The sequence below is a fragment of the Peromyscus maniculatus genome, chromosome 7 (assembly GCF_049852395.1).
Source record: "Peromyscus maniculatus bairdii isolate BWxNUB_F1_BW_parent chromosome 7, HU_Pman_BW_mat_3.1, whole genome shotgun sequence".
Taxonomy (NCBI): Eukaryota; Metazoa; Chordata; class Mammalia; order Rodentia; family Cricetidae; genus Peromyscus; species Peromyscus maniculatus.
This window is the reverse complement of record NC_134858.1, coordinates 103849749-103874513: the sequence shown is the minus strand read 5'-3', so window position 1 is coordinate 103874513 and position 24765 is coordinate 103849749. Positions and strand designations below refer to the sequence as shown.

The 24765-nt window shown below is 44.8% G+C and overlaps 1 protein-coding gene across 1 annotated transcript in view; it reads left to right on the top strand.

Moving 5' to 3' along the window:
* Positions 1-24765, top strand: part of Col6a5 (collagen type VI alpha 5 chain) — a 122786-nt gene that overhangs the window by 58713 nt on the left and 39308 nt on the right. Inside the window, exons 18-29 of the mRNA XM_042281552.2 lie at positions 1301-1363; positions 2541-2606; positions 3012-3065; positions 6610-6645; positions 7959-8021; positions 9822-9884; positions 10813-10875; positions 13091-13153; positions 16608-16658; positions 16780-16815; positions 20406-20468; positions 22264-22326. Of these exons, the coding sequence (XP_042137486.2) occupies positions 1301-1363; positions 2541-2606; positions 3012-3065; positions 6610-6645; positions 7959-8021; positions 9822-9884; positions 10813-10875; positions 13091-13153; positions 16608-16658; positions 16780-16815; positions 20406-20468; positions 22264-22326 (684 nt within the window). The remainder of the gene's footprint in view (positions 1-1300; positions 1364-2540; positions 2607-3011; positions 3066-6609; positions 6646-7958; positions 8022-9821; positions 9885-10812; positions 10876-13090; positions 13154-16607; positions 16659-16779; positions 16816-20405; positions 20469-22263; positions 22327-24765) is intronic.

The window sequence follows — 24765 nt, the reverse complement described above, 5'->3', positions numbered from 1 at the left end:
CCTGGGGTGGGCATGTGGGTACAAGAAGTCACCCTCAGGTTATGCAGAGTGAGGCCTTTCTTGTGTTGCTCCCTAGAAAGCTCTCTTGTCCCACTGTAACCCTGGCTCATGAAAGTATGCTCTTCCAATGCAGGAAAACAGGAAATGGGGGAATCAGTCAAAATGCCTCCAGGGACTGTAGCCAGGGAAAATTTCACTGGAAAGTTGTTTGAGGTGACAGCTGAAACCCCCTGGGGAGGTCAGAAGTGCTAAACTGTCTGGAGCATCCAAGTAGGACAGCCAGTGTGCATGTGTGATTGCTTAAATTCACTGAAGTGAAAAATTCCACCCTTCCGTCTCACTAAACATGTTCCAAGTGTCGCATAGCCAAAGATGGTTAGTGGCCACCATGGGGCTTTCCCCTCTGCCACAGAGCTTTCCCCAAGGCCATAGAGCTTTCCTCCACTTCCACGAAGCTTTCCCCACTGCCACGGAGTTTTCCTCCACTGCCACGGAGCTTTCCCCACTGCCACGAAGCTTTCCCCAAGGCCATAGAGCTTTCCTCCACTGCCACGGAGCTTTCTCCACTGCCACGGAACTTTCCCCACTGCCACGGAGCTTTCCCCACTGCCACAGAACTTTCTCCACTGCCACGGAGCTTTCCCCACTGCCACGGAACTTTCCCCAACTGCCACGGAGCTTTCCCCACTGCTATGGAGCTTTCCTCCACTTCCACGAAGCTTTCCCCACTGCCACGGAGCTTTCCCCACTGCCACGGAGCTTTCCTCACTGCCACAGAGCTTTCCCCACTGCCACGGAGCTTTCCCCAAGGCCATGGAGCTTTCCCCAACTGCCACGGAACTTTCCTCACTGCCACGGAACTTTCCCCACTGCCACAGAGCTTTCCTCACTGCCACAGAACTTTCCTCCACTGCCACGGAGCTTTCCCCACTGCCACGGAGCTTTCCTCACTGCCACGGAGCTTTCCCCACTGCCACGGAGCTTTCCTCCACTGCCACAGAGCTTTCCTCCACTGCCACGGAGCTTTCCCCAAGGCCACGGAGCTTTCCCCAACTGCTAAAAGTCCCATTGGACAGCTCTATGCTAGACCATGGGAAGGTTTCCTGTTTCTTAGCCTGACCGTGGCTTAACCTCGAACTTGGGGAGTCTAAGGGAACCTGAGCAGGGCAGGGAAACATGAAATACTTTATCTGATTGGCTACCCACTGCTTGACATTAAAGCCACCTGCAGGATAACACGCAGGCTCATTTTATTTATTTACTTGTCTATCTATCTGTCTGTCTGTCTGCCTATTTTCAGGGCAGCCCAGGTTCCAGAGGTGCCCCTGGAGAAGATGGAGAGAAGGGCTTCCCAGGGGATCCCGTAAGTTATGGACCCTAATGAACTCTGAATTTCATCCCAGCACAATTCTGCTCTCCTTCTCCTTAGTGACTCCCACTGAAGTAGAGGCAAGTGTTGGCCTAGGGAGCTGGGACAGCAGGCGTTTGTTACCCAGGGCTTTCTTATGTGGGGGAAATCTGTCCAAATCTGCTATGGACTGATTATTTGAATGGCCCAGAAAGGGGATCTAAAGCTCCATCATGTGAGTTCTCACAGTGTACATGGAGAAAACTTCCACTTCGTTCATCAGATTTCTAATCTTGCGTCCCAGAGCTTGATTTCTTTATTTCATGCTTGTTTGTTGGTTTAACAGCATTGGGACTCAAACCCAGGTCCCTGTGCCTGCTAGGCAAGCACTCACCACTGAGCTGCATCCCTGTGAGATTCTCTCTCTCAGACTCAGTTACAGGAGGCTTTCATTCATGTCTGGGGGGATGGCCAGTGCCTCACGGAAGCCACACTAGAGGAAGTCACTGCCCAGCAGGCACTGTTAGAATACTGTGTGAGTCACCTTCAAACTGGGGCAAAGGTTACTTTTAGGAGTTTCAAATTGGAGATTTTTCTTACACTTCATCTCTTAGCTTGCATTAGCCCAGTAGTTCTCAACCAAAGGGTCCAAATGCTGTGGTCCTTTAATACACTTCCTCATGTGGTGGTGACCCTCCAAACACAAAATTATTTTCATTGCTACTTCATAACTGTAATTTTGCTACTGTTATGAATTGCAGTGTAAATATTTTTAGAGAGTTTGCCAAAGGGGTCGAGACTCACAGGGTGAGAACTTCTGAAGCCTAACACTTAAATATTATACCATTACAAAAAAAGGAGGTGGTACAGGCCTCTAATTCTGATTATTCAGGTTGCTGGAATAGGAGGGTCTCAGGTACCCTGAGAAACTCTGTGAGACCTCCATCTCAAAACTCTCTGTCACCGATAGCCCCAGGTTTAATCCCATGCACCACACAAGGAAGAAAGAGAAAACGCAGAGTGGGGGTGGCACACACCTGCAATCCTAGAACTCAGAAACCGAGGCAAGAAGATCACCTCGAGTTCGAGACCAGCCTGGGCTCTATAGCAAAGCTCTGCATCCAAACCAATGAATGAACTTCCTCACGCTGATGTTTCTGGATTCTAAAACATTTCTGAAATCATCTCCTAGGGTAACCCAGGACGAGACAGCACCATCAAAGGCCAGAAGGGCCACAGAGGAGATCGAGGAACACAAGTAATTCGGTCTATGTTACATAGATAAGTTGACTAATTCCATTTTTTAGCTAAGTAAGTTTAACATGGTGGGTGAGCAAACACCCTCCAAGTCATCTCTACTTAAAATAAGGCATGTCTGAAGTAGGCTATACTTTTGAGGGAATTATTAATTTTCAAGGAAGTGGCACAATGTTTCATTTGTTGCCAGTTACTTATGACATGCTGCTACCCCTGTCCTGGTTGTAAGCCCTGTCCTTGTGTGGCCATCTCACCAAGAGTGTCACTATGCAGAATGACCCCTGCATGACTCCCTTGTTCTGCTGTCTTGAGAGCAGTTGATGATTTGTGTTGATGGCTTTATAACATGCCCAGGACTTAGAACCTACTTCTGACTTCTGATTTTGGGGAATTGTTGTGTTTCTAGGGGAGAACTGGGTGGAAGGGGACACAAGGTGGTCCTAGCTCCAGAGGAAGCAGGGTAAGTATCTCCCAGACACCCGTTTCCCTCCTTATCCCTTGTGAGGGATGCAGAGCCCTGGAGATCATCTGTGGCCACTGAGAGAGCACACCCATGGCTGGTACCTTTGCAGGCATTCTGAATCTTAACACTGCCGACCTCTTGGACCTGAGAAGTCTTTCTTATGAAGGACTGTCCTGCACCTCATAAGATGCTTAACCACACCCCCAAACTCTGCTCTTCTGCTTACCCATTTGTGACGTCCAAAAATGTCTTTTCAGATACTGCCAATGTCTATAGTGGGTGGGCGTAGGAAGCAAAAATCATCCCTGGCTCAGAAACACTGTGCTCTGATCTGCCTTTGCCTTTCTGCCTTCAGTGTGTTTTTGAATGCCTTTGAAGAGAGCCAATACACAGTCTCCTCTCCTAGCTTAGCATCTGGGAGCTAGGTCAGAATGTTATGGACTGGGTAGATGTAATCTCATGCTCTTTACACATTGACCAGGGAAGGAGAACATAAATGGCTTCTTCCTGAATAAACTCCCAAACCACTGGCTATTAGAGCCGGCTCATTGGCAGTCTGGAGGCTCTTGGGTAGCTTATAGCATCATGTGATATCAAGCCTACTTCTCCCCCACCCAAAGAACATTTGATTTCCTTCAGTTTTTAAGGAGCAACCAAGAAACCACATTACCCTTTGTGAACTGCTGTAGAGATGATATTTATTTATTTTTCTGGGGGGAGGGAGAAGACTCCTGCTATGTACCCCTGGCTGGCCTGGAAATCACTGTGTATATAGACCAGGCTGGCCTAGCACTCACTATGTAGACCAGGCTGGCCTAGCACTCACTATGTAGACCAGGCTGGCCTCAAACTGGCAGAAAAATCCTCCTGCCCCTGCCACCTGTGTGCCGGGCTTGTAGGTGTGCCCCACCACACCTGGCTAGAGATGATATTTGTATTAAAAGCTCCTCTAGCATACTTGGCATGAATGTGATAACAGAGAAGAATGTGGAGAGCCCTGGGTTTGGCCTTAATTTGATCAGAGGGAATGAAAATATTTGGCTTTCTTTCCTGAGTGGATTGTTCTCATCCCTCGAAGGCAGCAGTCGGCTGCTCTCTTCCCTGGGAGGCTGCAGTCTAGCCCATCTTACCCTTGTTTATCCTGAATGACAAAGATCCCAAGCCAGAGGGGCTAGGCTCCCATGCTTCTGGGACCCTTCCCTGGGCCTGTGCTTTCCCAGGATTGAGATGTGATTGGGGGAAGGGGCAGAGCAGCAAGATGAGCTAAGCATTACACATTTAGAGAGAAATATATCTGTTGGCTCAAGAGAAAAGGGGTTTTAGTTTGAAATAGGTTTATAACTGACACATAAATCGTGTGCTTTAAAAACAGAGATGTTGGGGAGTAGGGTTGGGATTACTCCTTGGACACACTAGTCATTGCCTTTTAAATCACTACAAGGACAGAAGGACCTCAAACCCCCCCCCCCCCATCTTTTACCCATTTCCCTGTTTTGTAACTTCTTATCTTTGGAACTAAAGAAGGCAGCATTAATATTCATGTTCATAGTCAAGCAATCTGGGGCTTTTCTAGCCTCTCCCCCACATTTCCAACGTAGGCCAGAATTCTGTTGTGAGCCTCAGAGCATCTTAAGTGGATAATGGATTGTAAACAGCACAGCTCAAACCCGGGCATGGGCTCCCTGTGTGACTGAACTTCAGCCTCCAGAAATTAATCATCACACCAGCTGTTACTAAAACAATGGCTCAACACACTGGCAACCACACAGGAGGCCACATTCCAGGTCCGTGGCCTTTTGGTGGCCACTTGCAAAGAGTCCTTATAACATTTGTATTTCTAATATATCGTCCATTTTGTACCAGGTCCTGATCTAATCACTTTAGATACTCATTTAGAGAAGCCCCGTAAGATGCCTGCCAGGAGGATTATTATCTTTACATCCACATTATACACAAGCAAATCAAGGAGGCTTGGGTAACTTCCCTAGGTCACAAAAGCTAGTAAGTGACTGAGCTGGGATTTGAGCTCAGATCATCTCACTTCAGAGTCTATGCTCCTAACCACTGTGTGAGGTTTAATGTGCGATTGCTTTGTGCCACCTAGACACAAAGCTGTGGAACTAAAAGCAAGAGAGTGTGCTGTTCCTAAGGTCCTGCCTGTAAGCATGATATGATGTAAATCTATTACACAGAATAAGCATTATTCTTTCTTCCAGCCTTTCTTCTCTGCTGACCTCTTTGTCTGAGGCTGGCATTGAACTTACTGTGTAGACCAGCCTTGTCTTGAACTCGAGGTCTTTGTGCCTTGGACTCTCAAATGATGCAATTATAGGCATGCACCACTGTAGCCACCTTATTGTTCCTTTCCTTTTTATTTTATTTTTCATTTGAGTGTGCATGTGTATGTCTGTGCTCTGGCATCCAGATGCCCGTGGGGGCTAGAAGAGGATGTTGGAGTCACAGGTAGTTGTGAACCACCTGGTGTGCGTCCTCTGTGGGAGCAGCACCCACTCAACTGAGAAGACACCTCTCTAGTCCCTGTCCTGGCTTTTCCATGGAGACAGACCATGAAGTCATGGCAACAGGAGCCTCCACCTTTGCTGACTTTTTATCTTCTCTATTTTCCTGTGTCAAGAGCATCAACTAGTCATAGCCAGAGACAAACAGCTGACGAGTTACTATGAGTAACTTCTCCCAGAGTGTATCATAAAAGTCTAACACCTGGTAGGGCTGCTAGTTGGTTGGATGATGTATCCCAAGGAACTTTAGGAGGTGGGCAACTGAGAGAAAGCAGCAGTTCTGAAGTAATTCCTACATAATAAACGAATAAATGCGATTGTTTAAAACAATTGTTACCACAACACAATATGAATTGGTGGTTGAGAGTGTTCCATGGCTTTCTCAGTGAGAAAGAATAATGTCAGCAGATTTTATTGCCGTAGATTGGGGAAAGTAAGTTAGGATCTGGGGCCTGAGGCATCACCCCTCTTGGCTGCTTTCTGTCCCTGTAGCTTGCACTGGTGACATGAACTCCCTCCTGGAGAGGCACAGACAGAGTTGAGGGACCAGCCTTGCCTTTTGTAAGGAACTCAATCAGTAGCATCTACATTTACACAGAGGAGCAGCCACCACTGCCATTTCCTCCCCGAGGAATCCTGCAGAGCCAGACTTCATGGGGCCCGTATGATGTACCACCGTGTCTAGAAATTTCACTCTGCCCTGCACTCAGCACACAGTGTACACAACGCTTCGTGGGGCTGCAGGGAGGGAAAACAGTTTCTTCAGGGTGATCTGGTCCTCCAAATAGCCCACTCAATAATCGCCAGAGGCTCCTAGGCTGGGGCAAGGCTACAGTGTGTTGGGTTGCCATCAATCCCCTAAATGTTAGTGTGTGATTAAAACACCCAGTGTGAAAACCTGCCCTGCCAGGGCCCCCAGGAAACCCTCTATGAGCAGGGAATGGGAGAGACTGGCTTGCCTCAGAGACCCTCTGTCTGTCTGTCTGGACACACTGACTGATGCCTTGCCTTTGGCGTTTCAGGGAATGGAAGGTCGGAGGGGACTCCGGGGTCCCTCGGTAAGTTTTCTTTTTGACTTCCTGTCCTCTGTGGTAGGGTATTGAGGACATTTCTTCTATGTAGATGGTGCTGGGTAAGTAGCATTGACAGAATGCTGTAAGGATGTCCAGCCTGTGGGGCGTTTGCCCACCAACCCCACAGTTCCCCAGAGTTTTCTTGAGTGTGAGCAGCAGGAAATATTAGATAGAAGGATTTATAGCGGAGAATCTTGCGGAGATAAACAGACAGAAAATAAAGGATAGCCTCGAGAGGGCCTGGAACCTATTCCAACAGGCCCTGACTGTCTCTGCCCCAGGGTTTTTATAGAGATGCCAAGGGGTGGAGCAAAAGACCTTCCCCCAGCACAGCCAAGTGCAGACCATCTCAGACACCTGCACTCAGGCCCGTGGTCCTGATCATCCTCTATGTGGACCTGCTGGGTAAAGCCACAAGGAACCCAAAAATGGGCTCCCACGCCAGCCCTGGCCATGAACCCTACTGAGGAGTGGGAAGCACAAGCAGCTCTCCAGTCAGTTTCCTGAAATGGGACAGGCCTGACTAAGGCAAAGCCTTCCTCAAAAAACACTTCCTGACAAACCAGTAGAACTCACACAGTCCTAAACATCACACCTTGACTGGCTGTCGCATGTATCAGGAAGCAGCATGCAAGAAAGTGAAATTCTTGTTGCTTCTTATCTTTTATCCAAATTATTGTTATTAGTTATATATTCCAGGTATTCCTCCCATGTTTTTCTTCTTTTAAACTTGTTTTTAATTAGCATGCAAAGTATTTGATATCATGGCATTTTCAAACAAAACTTGTGTCTAAGTTACTGTTCTATTGCTATGAAGAGACGCCATAACCAAGACAGCTTATAAAAGAAATCATTTAATTAGAGACTTGCTTACAGTTTCCAGGGATCGGTCCATGACCATCGCAGAAGGGAGCATGGCACTTGAGCAGTAGCTAAGAGCTTCATTCTGATCCTAAGGCGGCAGGCAGAGAGAGGGTGGGACTGGGCCTGGTGTGAGCCCTAGAAACCTCAAAGCCCACTCCTCCCCCAGTGACACACCTCTTCTAACAAGGCCACACCTCCTAATCCTTCCCAAACAGTTCCATCGTGTGGGAACCATTCTCATTCACACTACCACAGTTTGTTTGAGCCAATTGTTCTTCCCACCCCCATCTTTATGAAAATTAGAAACATGCTAGAGTTCATTCCTGACAGTTGGAAAAATAAGACCCTGGGCAGTATAAGGTCAGATGAACCAAATGATCTATCTGGGAACCATGCAGAGAAAAATTTTAACACTGGAAACTCTTTTTCATTAGGGGGAAGCAGGAAACCCGGGGCCTCAAGGTGCACAGGGACCAGAAGGACTGCAAGGCCCACAGGTATGCTAGGTATTTCATAAATGTGGACAAATGGTATGGAGCCATTCTGGTGGGAAGAAAGCAGGTAGCTCAGTATAAAAACACACAACAGAGGGGCTGGAAAGATGGCTTAAGAGCACATAATACCTTGCCAAAGACTAGAGTTTAATGTCCAGCATCCAGGTGGTGTGGCTCACAACAGCTTTTAACTGCAGCTCCAGGGGATCTGATGCCCTCTTCTGGCCTCATTGAGCACCTGCACTCATATGCACACAAACACAATTAAAAATAAATATATTCAACTGGTAAAAGTTCAATTTGCAACCATCACCCTGTGCATTTCCCATGGTGGGAGATGATTTTGATTTTTTATTTTGTTCCATTAAAATTGCTCCAACATTTGCAGCTCACTAATGTGCACTGAGGGGGAAAAGTATAATCTGTGCTTACCTTGTATTGTGCCTAGGAAGTGAGTAATTAGCAGTTTGTAGTCAGAAGTTTTCCTGTGTCCTGCCCTGTCCGAGTCCCACAGTTGCTCAGACCCAAGTAAACACACAGAGGCTTATATTACTTGCAAACTGTATGGCTGATTGGCTCAGGCTTCTCACTAGCTAGCTCTTACAACTTAACTCAACCCATTTTTATTAATCTATATGTTCCCACATGGCGCTGGTGTCACTGGTCTGTGGGCATCTTCTTGCTCTTTGAGTGGAGGGCTAGCATCTCCTCTCACTCTTCTTTTTTCTCCTGTCTCTTCAGTTCAAATGACCTGCCTAACCTTATTCTGCCTTGCCACTGGCCAAACATATTTATTTATCAACCAATCAGACCAACACATATTCACAGTGTGCAGAAAGATATCCCACAGCTTATTATTATTATTATTATTATTATTATTATTATTATTATACACTGGGTTGCTATCAGTCTCCCAAATGCCATTAGTGACACTGGTGTCAGAAGTTCAGGCATCTGTCTTGTCTTCTTCCCTGCCTGGAAGAAGCCATATCATCTCTTGATGATGGCTTTGCCACACCTTTGTGTTGAGTCACCATTGATCCCACTCCGTGTTGAGCTCACTTTAAACCTGGACTTGTCTGGAAGAGTCTGCGTGGAAATACCTATTTTTAAGGTCTTTTAAGAACTTCATTTTTCTTCCAGAAAGTTCCAGTTTAAAACTAAAGTAATTTAGATTCTCTTGAGTTTTTCTGAGGTCTAGTACAGGTCGAGTAACCATAGGATCAATCTAGATTTGTCCAGATGCTTTTAGGGGTGGGTGTGGGATGACAGTCATTTCAGATGCTCTGGGATCCTTTGACGCTAGTGACTCGAGGCTTACTCAGTGATTTCCTGGTAGGCAGGGGCCATTTCACTTCTAGTCTCCCCAGTTATGCAGCGAGAGGAACTCTCATTTAGCTGGCAGAAGCCTGCTAATGTGATCTTTAACGCAAACTTGAAACAATGGTTCCTGTATTTACACATTGAGAAAGCACTTTGGTTCAGCGAACCATCACATAGATGCATTCGATGGCTGTTTGTATCTCCATGGGCTTACTTATTCCCCTTTTGATCTATTTTTATTTCTCTCTGTAGAAGAAGGATGAGACTTTTATGCTGAGGCAGGGAATCCCTTAATAAGATCTGTGCCACTGTGTCTGGGCTTGTCCCCAGTTATTCTTCTAAAAAAGACTTATCTCATCAGTAAGGCTTCTTGGAGAGGCAGACCATTGCTCTGCCTCCACAGGGGTGTTGCAAAAATATCTACTAAGAGAGTGAGCTTCACTGACAGCACATTGTATTTGTTGTCGTTACTACAAAAAGGGGTCCAGTGGAAATCCTGGCGAGAAAGGAGAAAAAGGAGGTCAAGGGCACCAGGGACCTCAGGTGAGTGACTCGGGGACTCCTGACCTTTTGTCCGCTCTTACCATAAAAGGCCTTAGTGTATCATGCATTTACGTCATCCATGGAAGGTTTATTTCATTTTTTGAGTTACTGAAGATACATTTTTAGTCCGGCTCAGATCCTTTATACCTCACTGGCTCACCCCTCTTTGGTGATTTTTCACTCTGAAAGCACAGGCTCACTCACTCCGCTCAAGGACGCATTTGGAAGACTTAAAAATGCTGCCCAATGATGAGCAGGCCCACTCTGAACGGATCGTTCTGCTTGTGCTTTTAGATTTCGTCTGTGTGCCTGTCTCTCCACTGACCACAGGCATTTGACTGTACAACGATCTGTGCCGAGTTTTTATATTCAGCATTTGACTGAGGTTCCCCAGTGAGGAATGAGAGTTTGGATGGTCGGGGTTGGGGGTGGGGTTGTAGGAAGCACTTGATTCTATTGAGTTCTTCACTCCTGCCAGCCAGAGTTCAGAAGGCAAGGGATGCCCGAATGTGCTCAGTTCTATCTTCCTAGCAGATTGGTAAAGAATGTTTATGCCCAGTTTTAGACCTAGCAATTGGAAATATGCCCTGTACTCCATGATGGATGTATCTGTGGTTTTGTGGAATGTGCATGTGCAGAGATGTGTTGCAGGGAATGCCCCCTCCCTTGGAAAGAATGCTGATAGAGTCAAGGAAGCCTTTAGGTCCTCCCCTCCCCTTAAGATCCCACAGGGACTAGTGAATTCCCGGTGGTTGCAGAGCCATGGTCCACTGCTTAGGTTACCCTCTCTGCCCTGGCTCATCTCCTTTTCTGTTAAGGAGACCTTCCGGGACTGTTGGGATGATGTGAATACCTGCCATGTTCCTACTGGGCTTCCAGAAATTACTACAGTGGTGGCTTCTGCATCTCTCTTTCTCTTTATTTTCAGGGTGCTCCTGGGCCAGCAGGATCTAGGGGGAGCATTGGAAGACCTGGGCTTTGGGGGAGAAAGGTAAACATTTCTCATTGGTTTCAAATACTGGGAACAAACGCTGTTACATTTTCTCCTGAGCTGTGTGAAAATCCCTCATTCAAACCAAGCACCATGTTCAACCATCTGCGAGCTGCTAGTATGTTCTCTCCCACCCACAGAGCACAGAATTCCTTACTGTTTACCTCTCTCTAGGGAGCTGTCCTGATTGCAAGGAGAGAGTTAGCTGCCCATCACAAAACACTGCTGAGACTCTCTTCAGCTCCTATATTCCCTGAGCAGGAATGCATTCATTGGCTGAGATGAGTGGATGGATCTGAACTCTTTTTTGTATGCTTCGTTTGGTCTCACCCAGGCCTGCCATGGCTAAGGTAGCTGTGGTGGAGATCGCCAGAGTCAAGTACTGGCCTCACGTCCACCCAACTCCTCTGTTTTCATCCTTCAGGCTCTGGGGTTTGTGTGGCTACAGAGGAGTCCTGCTGGGTTTCCTACCCTCTTGTCAAGGCCTCAAAACTCTTTCATATTTGAGCCAAAGACCTACAGTTTCTTTTTCTATGGGGTTCAGGAAACTACTATGGGGTTCAGTTGTCATTTTTCCATTGGGAAGATCTTCAGTCTTTGCTACTAATGAGACAGGGCTGGAATGGTAGCTCAGTTGGTAAGGGGCTTGCTGTACAACATGGGGACCCGAGTTTGATCCTCTAGAACCATGTAAAAAGCTGGGTACAGGGGTGCTGTCCAGCCAATCCAGCTGAATTGGTGATTTCCAGATTCCCTGAGAGAGCCTGTTTCACAAAATAAAGTAAAGAGGGACTGGGAGAGGCACCTGATGTTGACCTCTACCCTTACACACATGTGCACACACAGTTCTCAACACACACATACACATCACCAAGAAAAAAATCCAAACCCAAATGGAAGAGTACTAAGCGGTAGTGTGAGATGTGTTATTAGTTGGTGTGATTGTGGCAGTCGTTTCAACATATGCATATGTACACATGCTATCACATTGTCCACCTTCAGCTTTCAGTGTTATTTGGCTGTAGCTGAATGTTCTCTTGTGTCCCACCTGGGCCCTGCGGTTGGGACAAATCTCTCCCACCCACAACCTGCAGCCGCTTGGTCCCAAATACACATACAGAGGCTTATATTAATTTTAACTGCTCGGCCATTAGCTCAGGCTTACTATTGACTAGCCCTTACACTTAGACTCATCCCATTTCTGTTAATCTAAATGTTGTCATGGGTTCCATGGCTTTACCTTGTGCCATTACATGCTGTTCCCTGGACAGCAGGCTGGTGTCTCCTGACTCCGCTTTCCTCTTCCCAGCATTCTCCTCTCTCTTTGTCCCACCTATACTTCCTGCCTGGCTACTGGCCAATCAGCACTTTATTTATTAACCAATCAGAGCAATACATTCACAGCATACAGATACCCACAGCATTTGGCCATCAACCCTGGGCCAGCAGGGAGAAGCACACGAAGCCTTTTGCATTTCCCCCTATTTAATTCCAAGGTTTCTCAGCTCAGCTCCTTCCTGCCCCCGCCTCCCTATCCTCTTCTCCAGAGCCAACCACTCTCCTCTCCTGGGGTCACTTGTAGGCTCCCTTGCTCCTTCCTCAGCCCCCACAGTGAGCTTTGGGCCCAGCTTCTCAGTGTCTCCTTGGGAAGCCTCTCTGGACCCTCAAGTCTCTTTGCTGCTCTCAAAGCAGTCCCAGCTTCAATGCACAGGGTTGTAATTGTCCACCTCATTCTTTCTCTTTCTAACCACACTGTGCTTAGTAAGGGCAGGGCTACATTTATCATATTGGGTCACTCATTTTCCAGAGCAATAAGCAAGTATTGTGTAAGTGAATACATTAGCCAATGAGTCAGTTTCCCTAGAGTGAACTTTCCACCCTTACTTTTCCCAGTCTGTTGACACTAGGAGAGCAGGAAACATTGTGGTATATATACACAATGGAATACTATACAGCCTTAAAAAGTCCCCAGTTGACACTAGGAGAGCAGAAAACATTGTGGTATATATACACAATGGAATACTATACAGCCCTAAAAAGTCCTCAGAGCTCAGCCCTGAGCTTTGTTCTGCTACTCTCTGGGTAGACGTATTGTGTCTTTCACCCTAGCCCTGCTGAGTGCTGGCTGCCCACTGAGGACCTTGTGTCCCCTCATTTAGTGGACAGAACAGGTTTGACTTTGCTGACCTGAGTGTTTTCTCTCCTCTTTTATTAGGGGGAACCTGGAGTTCCTGGAGGCCCAGGACCAGTAGGACCCCCTGGGCAGCGAGGAGAACGGGTATGCGGCTTGAGCACTTGGTTCTAAAGGGGAAATGGGGGGCAGTGAAGGCTGCAGCACCCGGGGTAGGAGGATGTGAGGCAGTGCTCCATCTGTTGTTGCCTTGCTGTGTACCCGGCCTTTTTGTCGTGTGTGTGCGTGTGTGTGTATGTGTGTGTGTATGTATGTGTGTGTATGTGTGTGTATGTGTGTGTATGTGTGTGTGTATGTGTGTGTGTATGTGTGTGTGTGTGTATGTGGGGGTTTGGAGGAGATGAGGTGAAGGCAGAGAGGAGCAGGTGAGTAAGAACAGGGCGTTTCAGTATTTTAACAACCAGCGAGACCGTGTAGTTACATTTTGGTTGAAAACAAAACAGCCCATCTCTCTCCCCTTGTAAAACCCTAGGGTGACAAGAAGCAGAGGAATAGGGTCAAGAAACAGGCCACTGCTTTTTAAGGCTCGCACTCAGGCCTAGTTGCCCTATTGAACCAAAATCTCAGTATAGGAACAGCCAATAGAAGGAGAGTTACTTTATGTTAGCTATAAAATTATATGTAGATATTAAATAGTAGAAAATTTACCAAGTATAGCCAAGCTATGGAGTCAACCTCGAGTGCCCATCTGTGGATGAATGGATAAAAACACTGTGGTATATCTATGTGATGGGATACTATTCAGGCTTAAACATAATAAGGGAATCCTATTATATATACAACATGGTTGAGCCTGTAGGATACTACATAAACTAAAAGAAGGCTAGGAGAGACTCCCATTTCAAAACAAAGAAGTGTCCATCTGTTTGTGATTCGGCTTCAAAACATGAATACTCAAAAGTAGAAAGTGTGAGAGCCGAAGTTACATTTTAAGTTTTAATTACTACGCCATAGAGATCCATGAAACAAAAACCGCCTCTGATCTGCAAGTCCCTTGCCCAAGGACAGATAGTTCCTGAAATGCTGGAGGCTATTGTTTATGGGAGATAATAAGCCACAAACTTTCAATCCCCTAAACAAGTTTGTTTGAACCATCTGCACCATGAGCTTGATCACATGTGGGCAGGAAGTTCACAGGCAGGAAATACTTTTGGATGTCTACTTGTCCCTGATTGGACCATGGTTTTCCTTCTTAAGCCCTTGCAAAACTTGATTCAGGGCCATTTTTTTGGGGGGAACTAGAAATGGACCTGGCCAGTGCCCATCCACCAGTATTAAATACTGGCCAGTATTGAAGCTTACTTCAAATGTGGCTTTAAACTACGGTAGTGGTCTTATTCTTGATTGGTGGGATTAACAAAAGGAAAGAGGAAAATGTAAGTTTCGTAGGCATGAAAATGGGAAGCGATGGAAAAAGAAACATTACCATATTTGGCCATTTTGAGATACTCAAACTTAACATCCTAGGCAGAGTGAAGAGAAAATCAGCATGACTCAGTTTCCCCTCCTGCCAACAAACCTTTCCCAAGCCATTGTGTTCTCTCAATGTCACTTCAGTAGTTTCAAAATATTCCTCTGAAGGGTACCACCAAGTCTCTTTGCCCCTTTTCCCAGTGTGGCCTCAATGAATAAGTTTCCTTCTGTGCTTCTCACTGCTATTTTGTCTCTGTGGAACTTGGCTTGGGCACAGTCTTTGTTTTTGACTGATCTCTTATTATTAGATATTTAATTTATATAAATATTTCCGTTTAGCTGCTGTCATAAACAACATACCAATGATTTCTTTTGGAAGGGCCTGGGGCCTGGGGATAGACTCCCGGGCTTCATGTGTGCTCAAGGCTCTACATCTGAGCTACACCCCTAGTACCATAATTAATTTCTGTATAGAAAGTTCTAGAATTTTCATAGCTAGGTCAGATATGCATACATTTAATTAGGGCGTTGAAATATGTTTTCAAACACTCATGTAGTTCAAACACTACATGGACCCATGGATTATATGCAGGAGTTTGGTTGTTTTAAGGTCTCCACACCAACAATGGCTATTATAACCTTTTCTTTTTCCTTATAACCATTGCCAAAAATGGCAACTCATTAATGGTTTCAGTTAATTCAGTTTTTTGGTTCTCAGTGAGAGTGAACCCATTTCCCCATTAATGTCTTGCCAGAGTCCAGCTCCAGCAGGGGTTTGGGTCCCAAAGAGGAGGTGTAGGGCAAAGGAAGGAGACTGACCCAATCGGAGGGTGAATCAGGATGGCTGCTGCTTTACTGGAAAAAGGCTACGCCTTTTATACTCATGATTGCACAGTAGTTTAGACACAGCAAGATTGGAAGCAGACCTAATGATTCCCGGATGAAAGCTGTCATCAGCTTTATCACAGCAGTTTTCAGCAAGAATCTAAATGCCTATTGTTCTCTAATGTCCTCTGAGGTTCAGTTACCCTGCCTGGTGCCCTCTTCCATTTCCTCCTGCATGATCTCAGTCTCTCTGGTCAGGAGGTGTCACATACTGAGTCCTGGGAAACAGACCTCTAAGAGTGATTTTCATTTGTCAAGGGGCACGATACACTATTTGCCCCATGCAGCATAAGCTTTGAGCTGTTTCCTAATTGTGTTCCTTTGTGTCTTAGTCTTACTGTATGGGCCTGATCCACTCATGTGCTCCCCAAAAGGAAGGTCCTGTTATCTTACTCTTTTTCCACTATGCCATACCATTCCGATTCCTATACTTACTAACTAACTGAACCCTTGCACTTAATGACTTCAGGCTCTGGATTTGGACCTCTGTTTCCCTTGCTAGTGTGTGTTCATCCGTGGGACCAGGTGTGTCAGTCAGTAAATCTTTAACTTCTCTATTCTTAGTGTAATGGGGTGTGTGTGGGGATAGGGGGGTACTGAAGGTGGGTGGTGGTGGTGGCATGGTGTGTGTGTGTGTATGTGTGTGTGTGCACGCACAATGGATATTCTTGTGTGCAGAGTTATGTATGCTATGTGGTTTCACGGTGGTGGGGAATTTTTCAAAAGAATTATTTTGTCTAGAGGGCCTACTATTGTATGCAATCCTCATCCTCCACAGCAGCCTGCACACATTTCTGAAAGGAAAAGGCATAAGGGAACTCCTATAACACATAGTGAGAATCTTTAAAAATGAAAGTAAAAGGATACTGGAGAACTGTGATCTACAATGTCAAAATGCTGGAATTCTGTCAAGCAGCAGTGGTTGCTATGCGGTCCACACCAGTATCTATTGGCCATTTATAATTCTTTTAAACAAAGATGTATTTATTTTAATTTTATACATTAGTGTGAGTGCCTGAATGTATGTCTGCGCAGCACATGCATGCCTGGTGCCTGTGGAGGTCAGAAAGCATCAGATCCCCTGGAACTGGAGTTAAAGAGGGTTGTGAGCCACCTATGAGTACTGGGAATCGAACCCAGGTCCTCTGCAAGAGCCTTCCATCCATAGCTCTTATTTCCAAACACCATGGGCTCCCCATTGAGACAGCTTTGGAGAAACTGAAATTAACTAATGTGCTTACAGGGAGATCATGGCATCCCAGGCTATGGCCAGATGGGAAGAAAAGGAGTTAAGGTAAATATGCAAAACAATTATTTTCTCAATTGATAAATCAAACCTAAATATACCGAGAGGAAATGATGGTGTGGAGGAAGTGATTTGTTGACTTACATATGTTCTCTGCTGAAAATTACAGGGCCCAACAGGATTCCCTGGGGACCCAGGGCAGAAGGTGAGGTGCATAAGAATTTCTTCTTTTGCCATTACCATGGATGGCCTTCTTGAGAAATGAGATGAACCATTGGTCTGAGTATGGTGGGAGGTGGGGAAGGGTGGGCAAGCTGGTCAGTGGCTTCTTCTGGGCTTCATTGGGAATGGACGTCTTAACCCTGTGAGTCTTTATATTGGAAAAGATCACATCCTGCCCTTTGTTGCCTGATACCCCACCTACTTCCACTCCAGAGATCCATATCTCTACCTTGACCCTCTAACCTCCTGGCAGCCCCTCTCTGGCTTGGTGATCTCATTCACCACCTTAGTTATTGTTATTAATCCAGCATTATTTTGACTTTGGGTTCCTCTCACCTGAAAATCCCACTGTCCTCTTTAGTCATCTCCCATTTCCAGTTTCTTTCTGTCCATTGACAAAAAATACCACATTCACTAGATTTTTACCCTCAAAGTATGGTCTAATTATACTGATTCTTGAATTAACATCTTTCTTTTTTATGAATTAAATTTTTTTATAGGTATATAAGTTTAGAATAGAAAATAGTCTACCCTTGGCTTCAGGCACCCACTACAGGTCTTGGGACATAGTCCCTACTGATCGGGGGAGAACTATGGATACTGGTTTACAATCAAAGACAGCCATGCTATTATTACTTTAATAACTGTTGATAGCTGTTTTAGTTAGGGTTCCTATTGATTTGGTGAAATGCTGTGGCCTAAAGCAACTTGGAGAAGAAAGGATTTAGTCCATCTTATAGATTGTAGTCCATCATTCCAGGAAGCCAGAGCAGGAACTCAAGCAGGGAACGAACATGGAGGCAGGAACTGAAGCAGAAGCCATGGAGGAATGCTGATCATTAGCTTGCTCCTCAAAGTTGGCTCAACCTGCTTTCTTATACAATCCAGAACCACTTGCCCAGAGGTGGCACCAACCTCCATGGGCTGGGGCCTCCCATACCAATCACAAACCAAGAAAATACACCACAGGTTTGCCCATGGGCCAATCAGGAGGGAACATTTTCTTAACTAATTTTTTCTCCTGATACAAAACTGCCATAGAGAAGTTCAAGCCCACGTGTTGTAGCATCTCGCCACCCACATGAGACATGAAACGGGAACTTAGGTGGAAACTCGAGCCATTGGGCACCATTTGTAGCTATAAGTTTTCCTGGTCCCACCCAGCTTGCAGCTGCTCAGACCCAAATAGAAGCACAGAGACTTATATTGCTTATAAACTGCATGGCCGTGGCAGGCTTTTTGCTATCTAGTTCCCATATCTTAAATTAACCCATTTCTATTAAACTATAAGTTGTCATATGGCTTGTGGTTTACCAGTACTTTCCATCTTACTTCTCATGGCGGCGGTGGCTGTCAGCATCTCCTCACTCAGCCTTCCACTTCCCCAGAATTCTCCTCTCTGCTTATCCTACCTATACTATACTTTCTGCCTGGCTACTGGATAATCAGCATTTTATTTATCAGTCAATCAGAGCAACACATTCACAGCATACAGAAAGGCATCCCCAGCACTTCTCAGATGACTCTAGCCTGTGTCAAGTTGGCATAAAAGCTGGCTATCAAAGTAATCTACCAAATATTAATTCTAGAAAAATCTAAAAACACTTCAGAAACTCTAAGACTCCCCTGCTGTCATTTCTTAAGGCTTAGTGACTTGGTCACATCCCAGGGACCTGTCATTAGTGTGCATTACCTGGGCTTCTCTGAGATCATTGGACAGCTGTATCTCTTTAGGCACCCCTTCTTCTCAAGATGGGGACAAAGTACCAGAACCAGGGGCCCCAGCTCCACGTCTCCCAGCTAACCCCAAGGATAGACTTCCCAGCAAGTCGGCATCTCCTTTGGCGCCATCGTCTTCTTCCCATCGGTGTGCTCTCTAGAGGGTGGGTGGGTGGATCTCTTCCTCCTTTTCCAGGGGGGATGATATTTTCCCGAAGTACTTGCTTCCATGGGTTCTGCTCAGCATCTTCACTGTTGTCACCCCCTGAATGAGTCAAAGCTCTTAGTCCAATCGGCGCTCAACATCTTTCAAATTCCTCATTGTCACTAGATAATCTGTCTGCATGCTGTAGATCCAGACACACCTGTCATTTCAGCAGAGGCCACCCTCATTCCCTCTGTGCACACTAGGGCTCAGTACTATGATTTCCCAAATGCCAGAACGGCTCTGTCCCTGTAAGGCCCCAGTCAAGATGAGCAGTCTGGGTCTAAAGTAGACTGTCTATCTAATGAACCACCTCCAGGAGAACATCTGAGAAGTGCTTCTTACTGATGGACTACCCGAGATAGACATGAGTTTAGGAAGAGATTAGAAATGACTCTCAGAAAGAGAATTCTCATTATAGAGGATCTATTTTCTGATTTATTGACCAAGGGAGACATGTAACAACTTATTGATCAATGTGAAATGAACATATTAATAAATAACTACTACCAAAGTCAGATTGAATTTCTTTAAATGAACCTTAATGCTTTCAATTTATTTTTACATCTTCAGTTATTTTCTTTTTTTCATTAGTTCTTTGAGATTTTTTTTTGGTTTTTCGAGACAGGGTTTCTCTGTGTAGCTTTGTGCCTTTCCTGGAACTCACTTGGTAGTCCAGGCTGGCCTTGAACTCACAGAGCTCCTCCTGGCTCTGCCTCCTGAGTGCTGGGATTAAAAGCGTGCACCACCACCGCCCGGCTCTTTGAGATTTTTTTACAGTGTATCTTGATAATATTTACCCCTACCCCAATTTCTCATAGATCCATTCCCCTTTCATACCCACCAAACTTTGCCCCATCTCCCATTAAAAAACTCCATCAGGTACAGTCTGCACTGTCCTTACACTCTTAGATGTGTGGCCTTCCACGGGAACAGGGTCAATCTGCCTCCAATGACACCCTTAGAGAAGATTGACTCTCCATCTCTCAAAAGCTATCAATTGCCAATAGTTCCTTAGCTAGGGTGGGACTTCCTGTCTACTCTCCCTTCTACCCCATGCTGGGGTTCTGTCCTGGCTTGAGTTTGAGAATGTCTTGTGCATGCTGTCACAACTTTTAAATAAATTCTTAAACTTAAAAAATGTAGTGTGTTTGCAGAGGGAGGGATGTTACCACAGTAGTGCTAGCATTACAGATGTGCACCACTACATCTGGCTGTTTTTACATGGATCCCAGGGGGTTGAGCTGAGGTCCTCAGTCTTGTGCCACTAGTACTTTTACCAGCTGGAACATCTCCTTACTCCAAGATTAATATTTTATTTTTACCTTCAACTTTTTGAGATGTAACTTGTAGAGCTAGGAAGTCATTCTTTAATACTTCAGGTAATCAATATTTCATGTTTTTCTAGTATATTCTCTGATTGTTTTTAGCATCTGGAAGGTTATTGAATTGATATTTATATATAAATATTTGGATTACTAGAGTATTGAAAATAGTTTTAATATCTAATACTACCATGTCAAGATGCATTTATTGCTATATTAGCCTTCCTTAGATAATGTTTACAACATCAGTGTAAGTATTGATTGGAGAGAATTTTTCCATTCTTTCATAGCAAAGATTTTAACATCTTGATCTATCTGAATCAGGGTGATGCTGGAGATCCTGGAATTCCTGGGGGGCCTGGACCCAAAGGATTCAAGGGACTGACTGTAAGTGGCCTGTATTCTGGAAAGAATAAACATTTTTTTGTAGACCACAGCTTTCTTACTGTGATAATAAATGTGGATTGTTGATTCATTTCAAGGGCATCTTGAAAGCCACTCACTAGTCATGTGACCTTTGCCACACTTTCTTAGGGCTTCTATTTCCAGAATATCAGAATTGAACCTAGTGACACACACTTTCTGCTCTGCAAGCCTATGGTTCCGTGATTTTTAAGATTTACAAACTGGTGATTGGTTGTTGGAGAAATACCAGTGCCTTGCAGTCTTTTGGAGTTGAAGCTGATATCTTACCTTTTGTCCCAGGGGGCTGTCTGATGATTCCATTATCCATTATCCAAAAGGAGGCCGGGTGGATATTGATTTAAGGGAGGATACTGAGGTGTTCTAATTAGCCACGTAGAGTAGAAGCCTATGCTTTTTTAAGTACAAATGGCTGAGACTAGCATCTTTTTATTTTGAAGTCTGAGTGCAATGTCACAGTCACTGGGTGTGAGAGAGATGTAGTTCAATAGGCCCTTGTCATTAAGCTGCATATAGTTTGTTAGTATCTCTCTTTTGGGTTTGGGGAATAAACTCCTCTCATGCACCATCTTGTATGTGAGAAGTCATTTTTATTATTTGATCTTAAAATATTTATTTATTTTATATTTTATTGAAAATAGATTTTTGTTCATATAATATATCCTGATTAGAATTTCCATTCCCTCTACTCTCAATTCCTTCCCACATGCCTCCATCTAGATCCACCCTCTTTCTGTCTCTCAATAAAAAACGAACAGGCTTCTAAGGGAATATAATATAACATAACATAACATAACATATAACATAATATAATATATAATATAATATGAAACAAAACCACATTGGAATAGGACAAAACAAGCACACGTGTTTTTATTTTTATTTTACATGTATGAGTGCTTGCTTGCATGTGTGCATGTATACCATGCATGTGCCTGGTGCCCTTGGAGGTCCAAAGATGGCACTGGATCTTTTGGAACTGGAGTTGCAGATAGTTGTGAACGCCATGTTGGTGCTGGGAAGGGAGCCTGGCTCCTCTGTAAGAACAGCAAGTGCTCTTAACCTCAGAGCCATCTCTCCAGCCCTTATTGTTGGATCTTTATAGACAAAGATTTTTGCACAATCTTTGTGTGCCTTGTTTTGTTAGCATTAATCCCAGCTCTGACTAATTTAGATGTAAGTTTACAGCTAGTGTCAGAACACTCTGTGGCACTAAATAAAGGGACAAGAGGGAAATGGATGTTCACCAAGGATTAAGAGTTGGTGGCTTGTATTATGAGCAAGGAATTTACATGATTTGAATAAGCTGCTACCTTTTATTTTTAATTAAATTATTATTCATTACTATTTATGATGCTAAGGATGGAAGCCACACATTCTAGGTAAGCACTGTGACAAACAGAGATACATGCTCCAGTCCAGCTGTTTGTTTAAAAACTATTTTTGAGAAGTATAACATCTCATTTAAACTAAGATAATTCTGGTGCTGGAGAGATGGCTCAGTGGTTAAGAACACTTGCTGCTCTTGCAGAGGATCTGGGTTCAGTTCTCAGTACCCACATGATGGCTCACAACCATCTGTAACTCCGGTTCTCGGGGATTCAATGCCATCTTGCCTCCATGGGTGCTGCATGCACACTGTCTCTGTCTATAGATACAGGCAAAACACCGACATATATAACATTTAAAAAAAATAAGCCTGAGCTAGTCTCCATGGACAGAAAATGTAGAAACTACACTTGTGTCTTCCTTTTTTCAGCTCTCTCAAGGCTTGAAAGGCGAGAGTGGGCTTCAGGGGTCTCAAGGCCCCCCCGGACGGAGAGTAAGTACAAGTGGGAACTGACTGAGGTGTGGTGGTTTCTGGTATTCCCGATGGGAAGGATGCGGAACTTCAAGACAGAAGCACTGGGTTCGAGCAGCTAGTCACTGTGTCTCTCTGTTTATTATTAAGATGAAGATGACATGTCCCTGCCCTAGCTGAAAAAGTAGTTGTAGGGATCAGACAAACACTGTGAACTGTAAGTGCAATGCAGATATTCTCTGTTATCATGATTTTATCGCTGAAGCCTTTGTAATAGGGATGGGCTTGCCTATGTTTCATAGAGGAATCTTGACAGAGTTCCAGCATGCAAAGCTGGTTGGTAGATAAGAGTTTGCCAGAACCACTCTTGTTGCCTTTTTAGCCTTTATTTGGACTCTAGAGAGATTTGGAAATGTAACCACAACTCCCACTCTGGTTCCATTATGAGAAAAAACGTTATCTCTGGAAGCATTCCCAGGCAGAGCCAGGCTGGCCTCCCCGGGCAGACCTGCATCTGCTTCACTGCTTCTCACGTGGTTGAAAATTCAGTGTCCCTCTCTAGCAGAGTCAGGGCAGAACTACACACCACCAGCACCTGCTACACGGAGGAGACCCAGACAACAATGTAAATGCTCCCAGACTGCACAAAATGCTTTTTAGGCACTGAAGAATTCTTCAACTTGGGATCTAGCAAAGCAAAACTTGCAGATGGTTTCTTGGACAAATGACTCCATAGTAGAATATAATAATTATTTGTAAAGGATACTCCACTATATGCATTACAGAATGGGTGAGTATGGTCATGTGGGGGAACAGCTAATCTTTGGGCCAGTCTTCTCTACTCCAAGTTCATCGTTTTTTTCCAGGTCCTAGGGCTATAATTGGGGTGTGGTCTTTGTCTCAGGTTCTTGGTTCTTAGCTTTTGTTAAGGACTTGCTTGGAATTACTCTTAATATTTCTCTCTCTCTCTCTCTCTCTCTCTCTCTCTCTCTCTCTCTCTCTCTCTCTCTCTCTCTTTTTCTCTCTTGTGTGTGTGTGTGTGTTTGTCTGTCTGTGCATCACATACATGCAGGATCCCATGGAGGTCAGACCTTGGGCACTCCAGAACTGGAGTTACAGATGGCTGCACATGGGTGCCTAGAACTGAACCTGGGTCCTCTGCAAGAGCATCAGGTGCTCCTAACCTCTGAGCCATCTCTCCAGCACCTGGAGTTACTCTTAAGATCTCTTTCAGGATAAACTCTTCCTACTTCTGACCTTCTGCAAAATGTAGCTCCTACTCTCTGTATTACCCTGAAACTGTTTCTCTGTGTGAGTAACTGCGTTCTTTCCATTTTCTGTCCTAATTTGAAAGGAGACTAAACTTTAAGACTTTTAGTGATTTCTTCACTGGGTAGAATCATGGACAGCACACAGTTCTGGTTAAATCAGAAGTATACAACAGACCACCTCAGCATTTGGCAGACAGTTAACTATTATTGGATGACTAAATGGATGGATTGATGGGTGGATGGACAATGGATGGGTGATAGATGGATGATAGATGTGTGATAGATGGATGATGGGTGATGGATGGGTGATGAATGGATGATGGATGGATGGATGGATGGATGGATGGATGGATGGGTGATGGATAATGCATGGATAGATGATAGATGATGGATGGATGATGAATGGATAGGTGATGAATGGATGATGAATGGGTGATGGATGGATGATGGATAGATGATGGATGGGTAATGGGTGGGTGATGAATGGATGATGGATGGATGATGAATGGGTGCTGGATGGATGATGGATGGATAATGGATGGGTGATGGATGATGGATGGATGATGGATGGATGGTGAATGGGTGCTGGATGGATGATGGATGGATAATGGATGGGTGATGGATGATGGATGGATAGATAATGGATGGATGATGGATGGATGATGGATAGATGATGGATGGATGATGGATAGATGATGGATGGATGATGGATAGATGATGGATGGATAGATAATGGATGGGTGATAGATGGATGATGGATGATGGATAGTCAGACAGATAAATCAGTTGTCATTTAGAACAGAGGTTGGCTATCCTGACATTTCTGGTTAAGCACCTGGGGGGGGGGGAAGTGCCCAAGGGAATGATTGAGTTTGAGTATATAATGCATTATTTTTTCTGAAATGAATGCACTAGCAAATACATTAAAAAGCATGACCAATGAGAAGCCTGATCCTGGGAAGAAGAAGAAGCAAGAGAAGCAAAGGGAAAAAACTCAAATGGAAGAGGACCAGGGCTGATGTCTTTCCAGAAGCCATCCTTCTTGATCTCACCTAACTATTTGTTTCTTTATTTTTATTTCTGAGATTCTAATATAATTACATTTCTTCTCCCCTTTCCTTCCTTTATACCCTCCCATATGCTCCTCCTCACTCTCCTTTAAATATATGACCTCTATGTTCCTTAATTT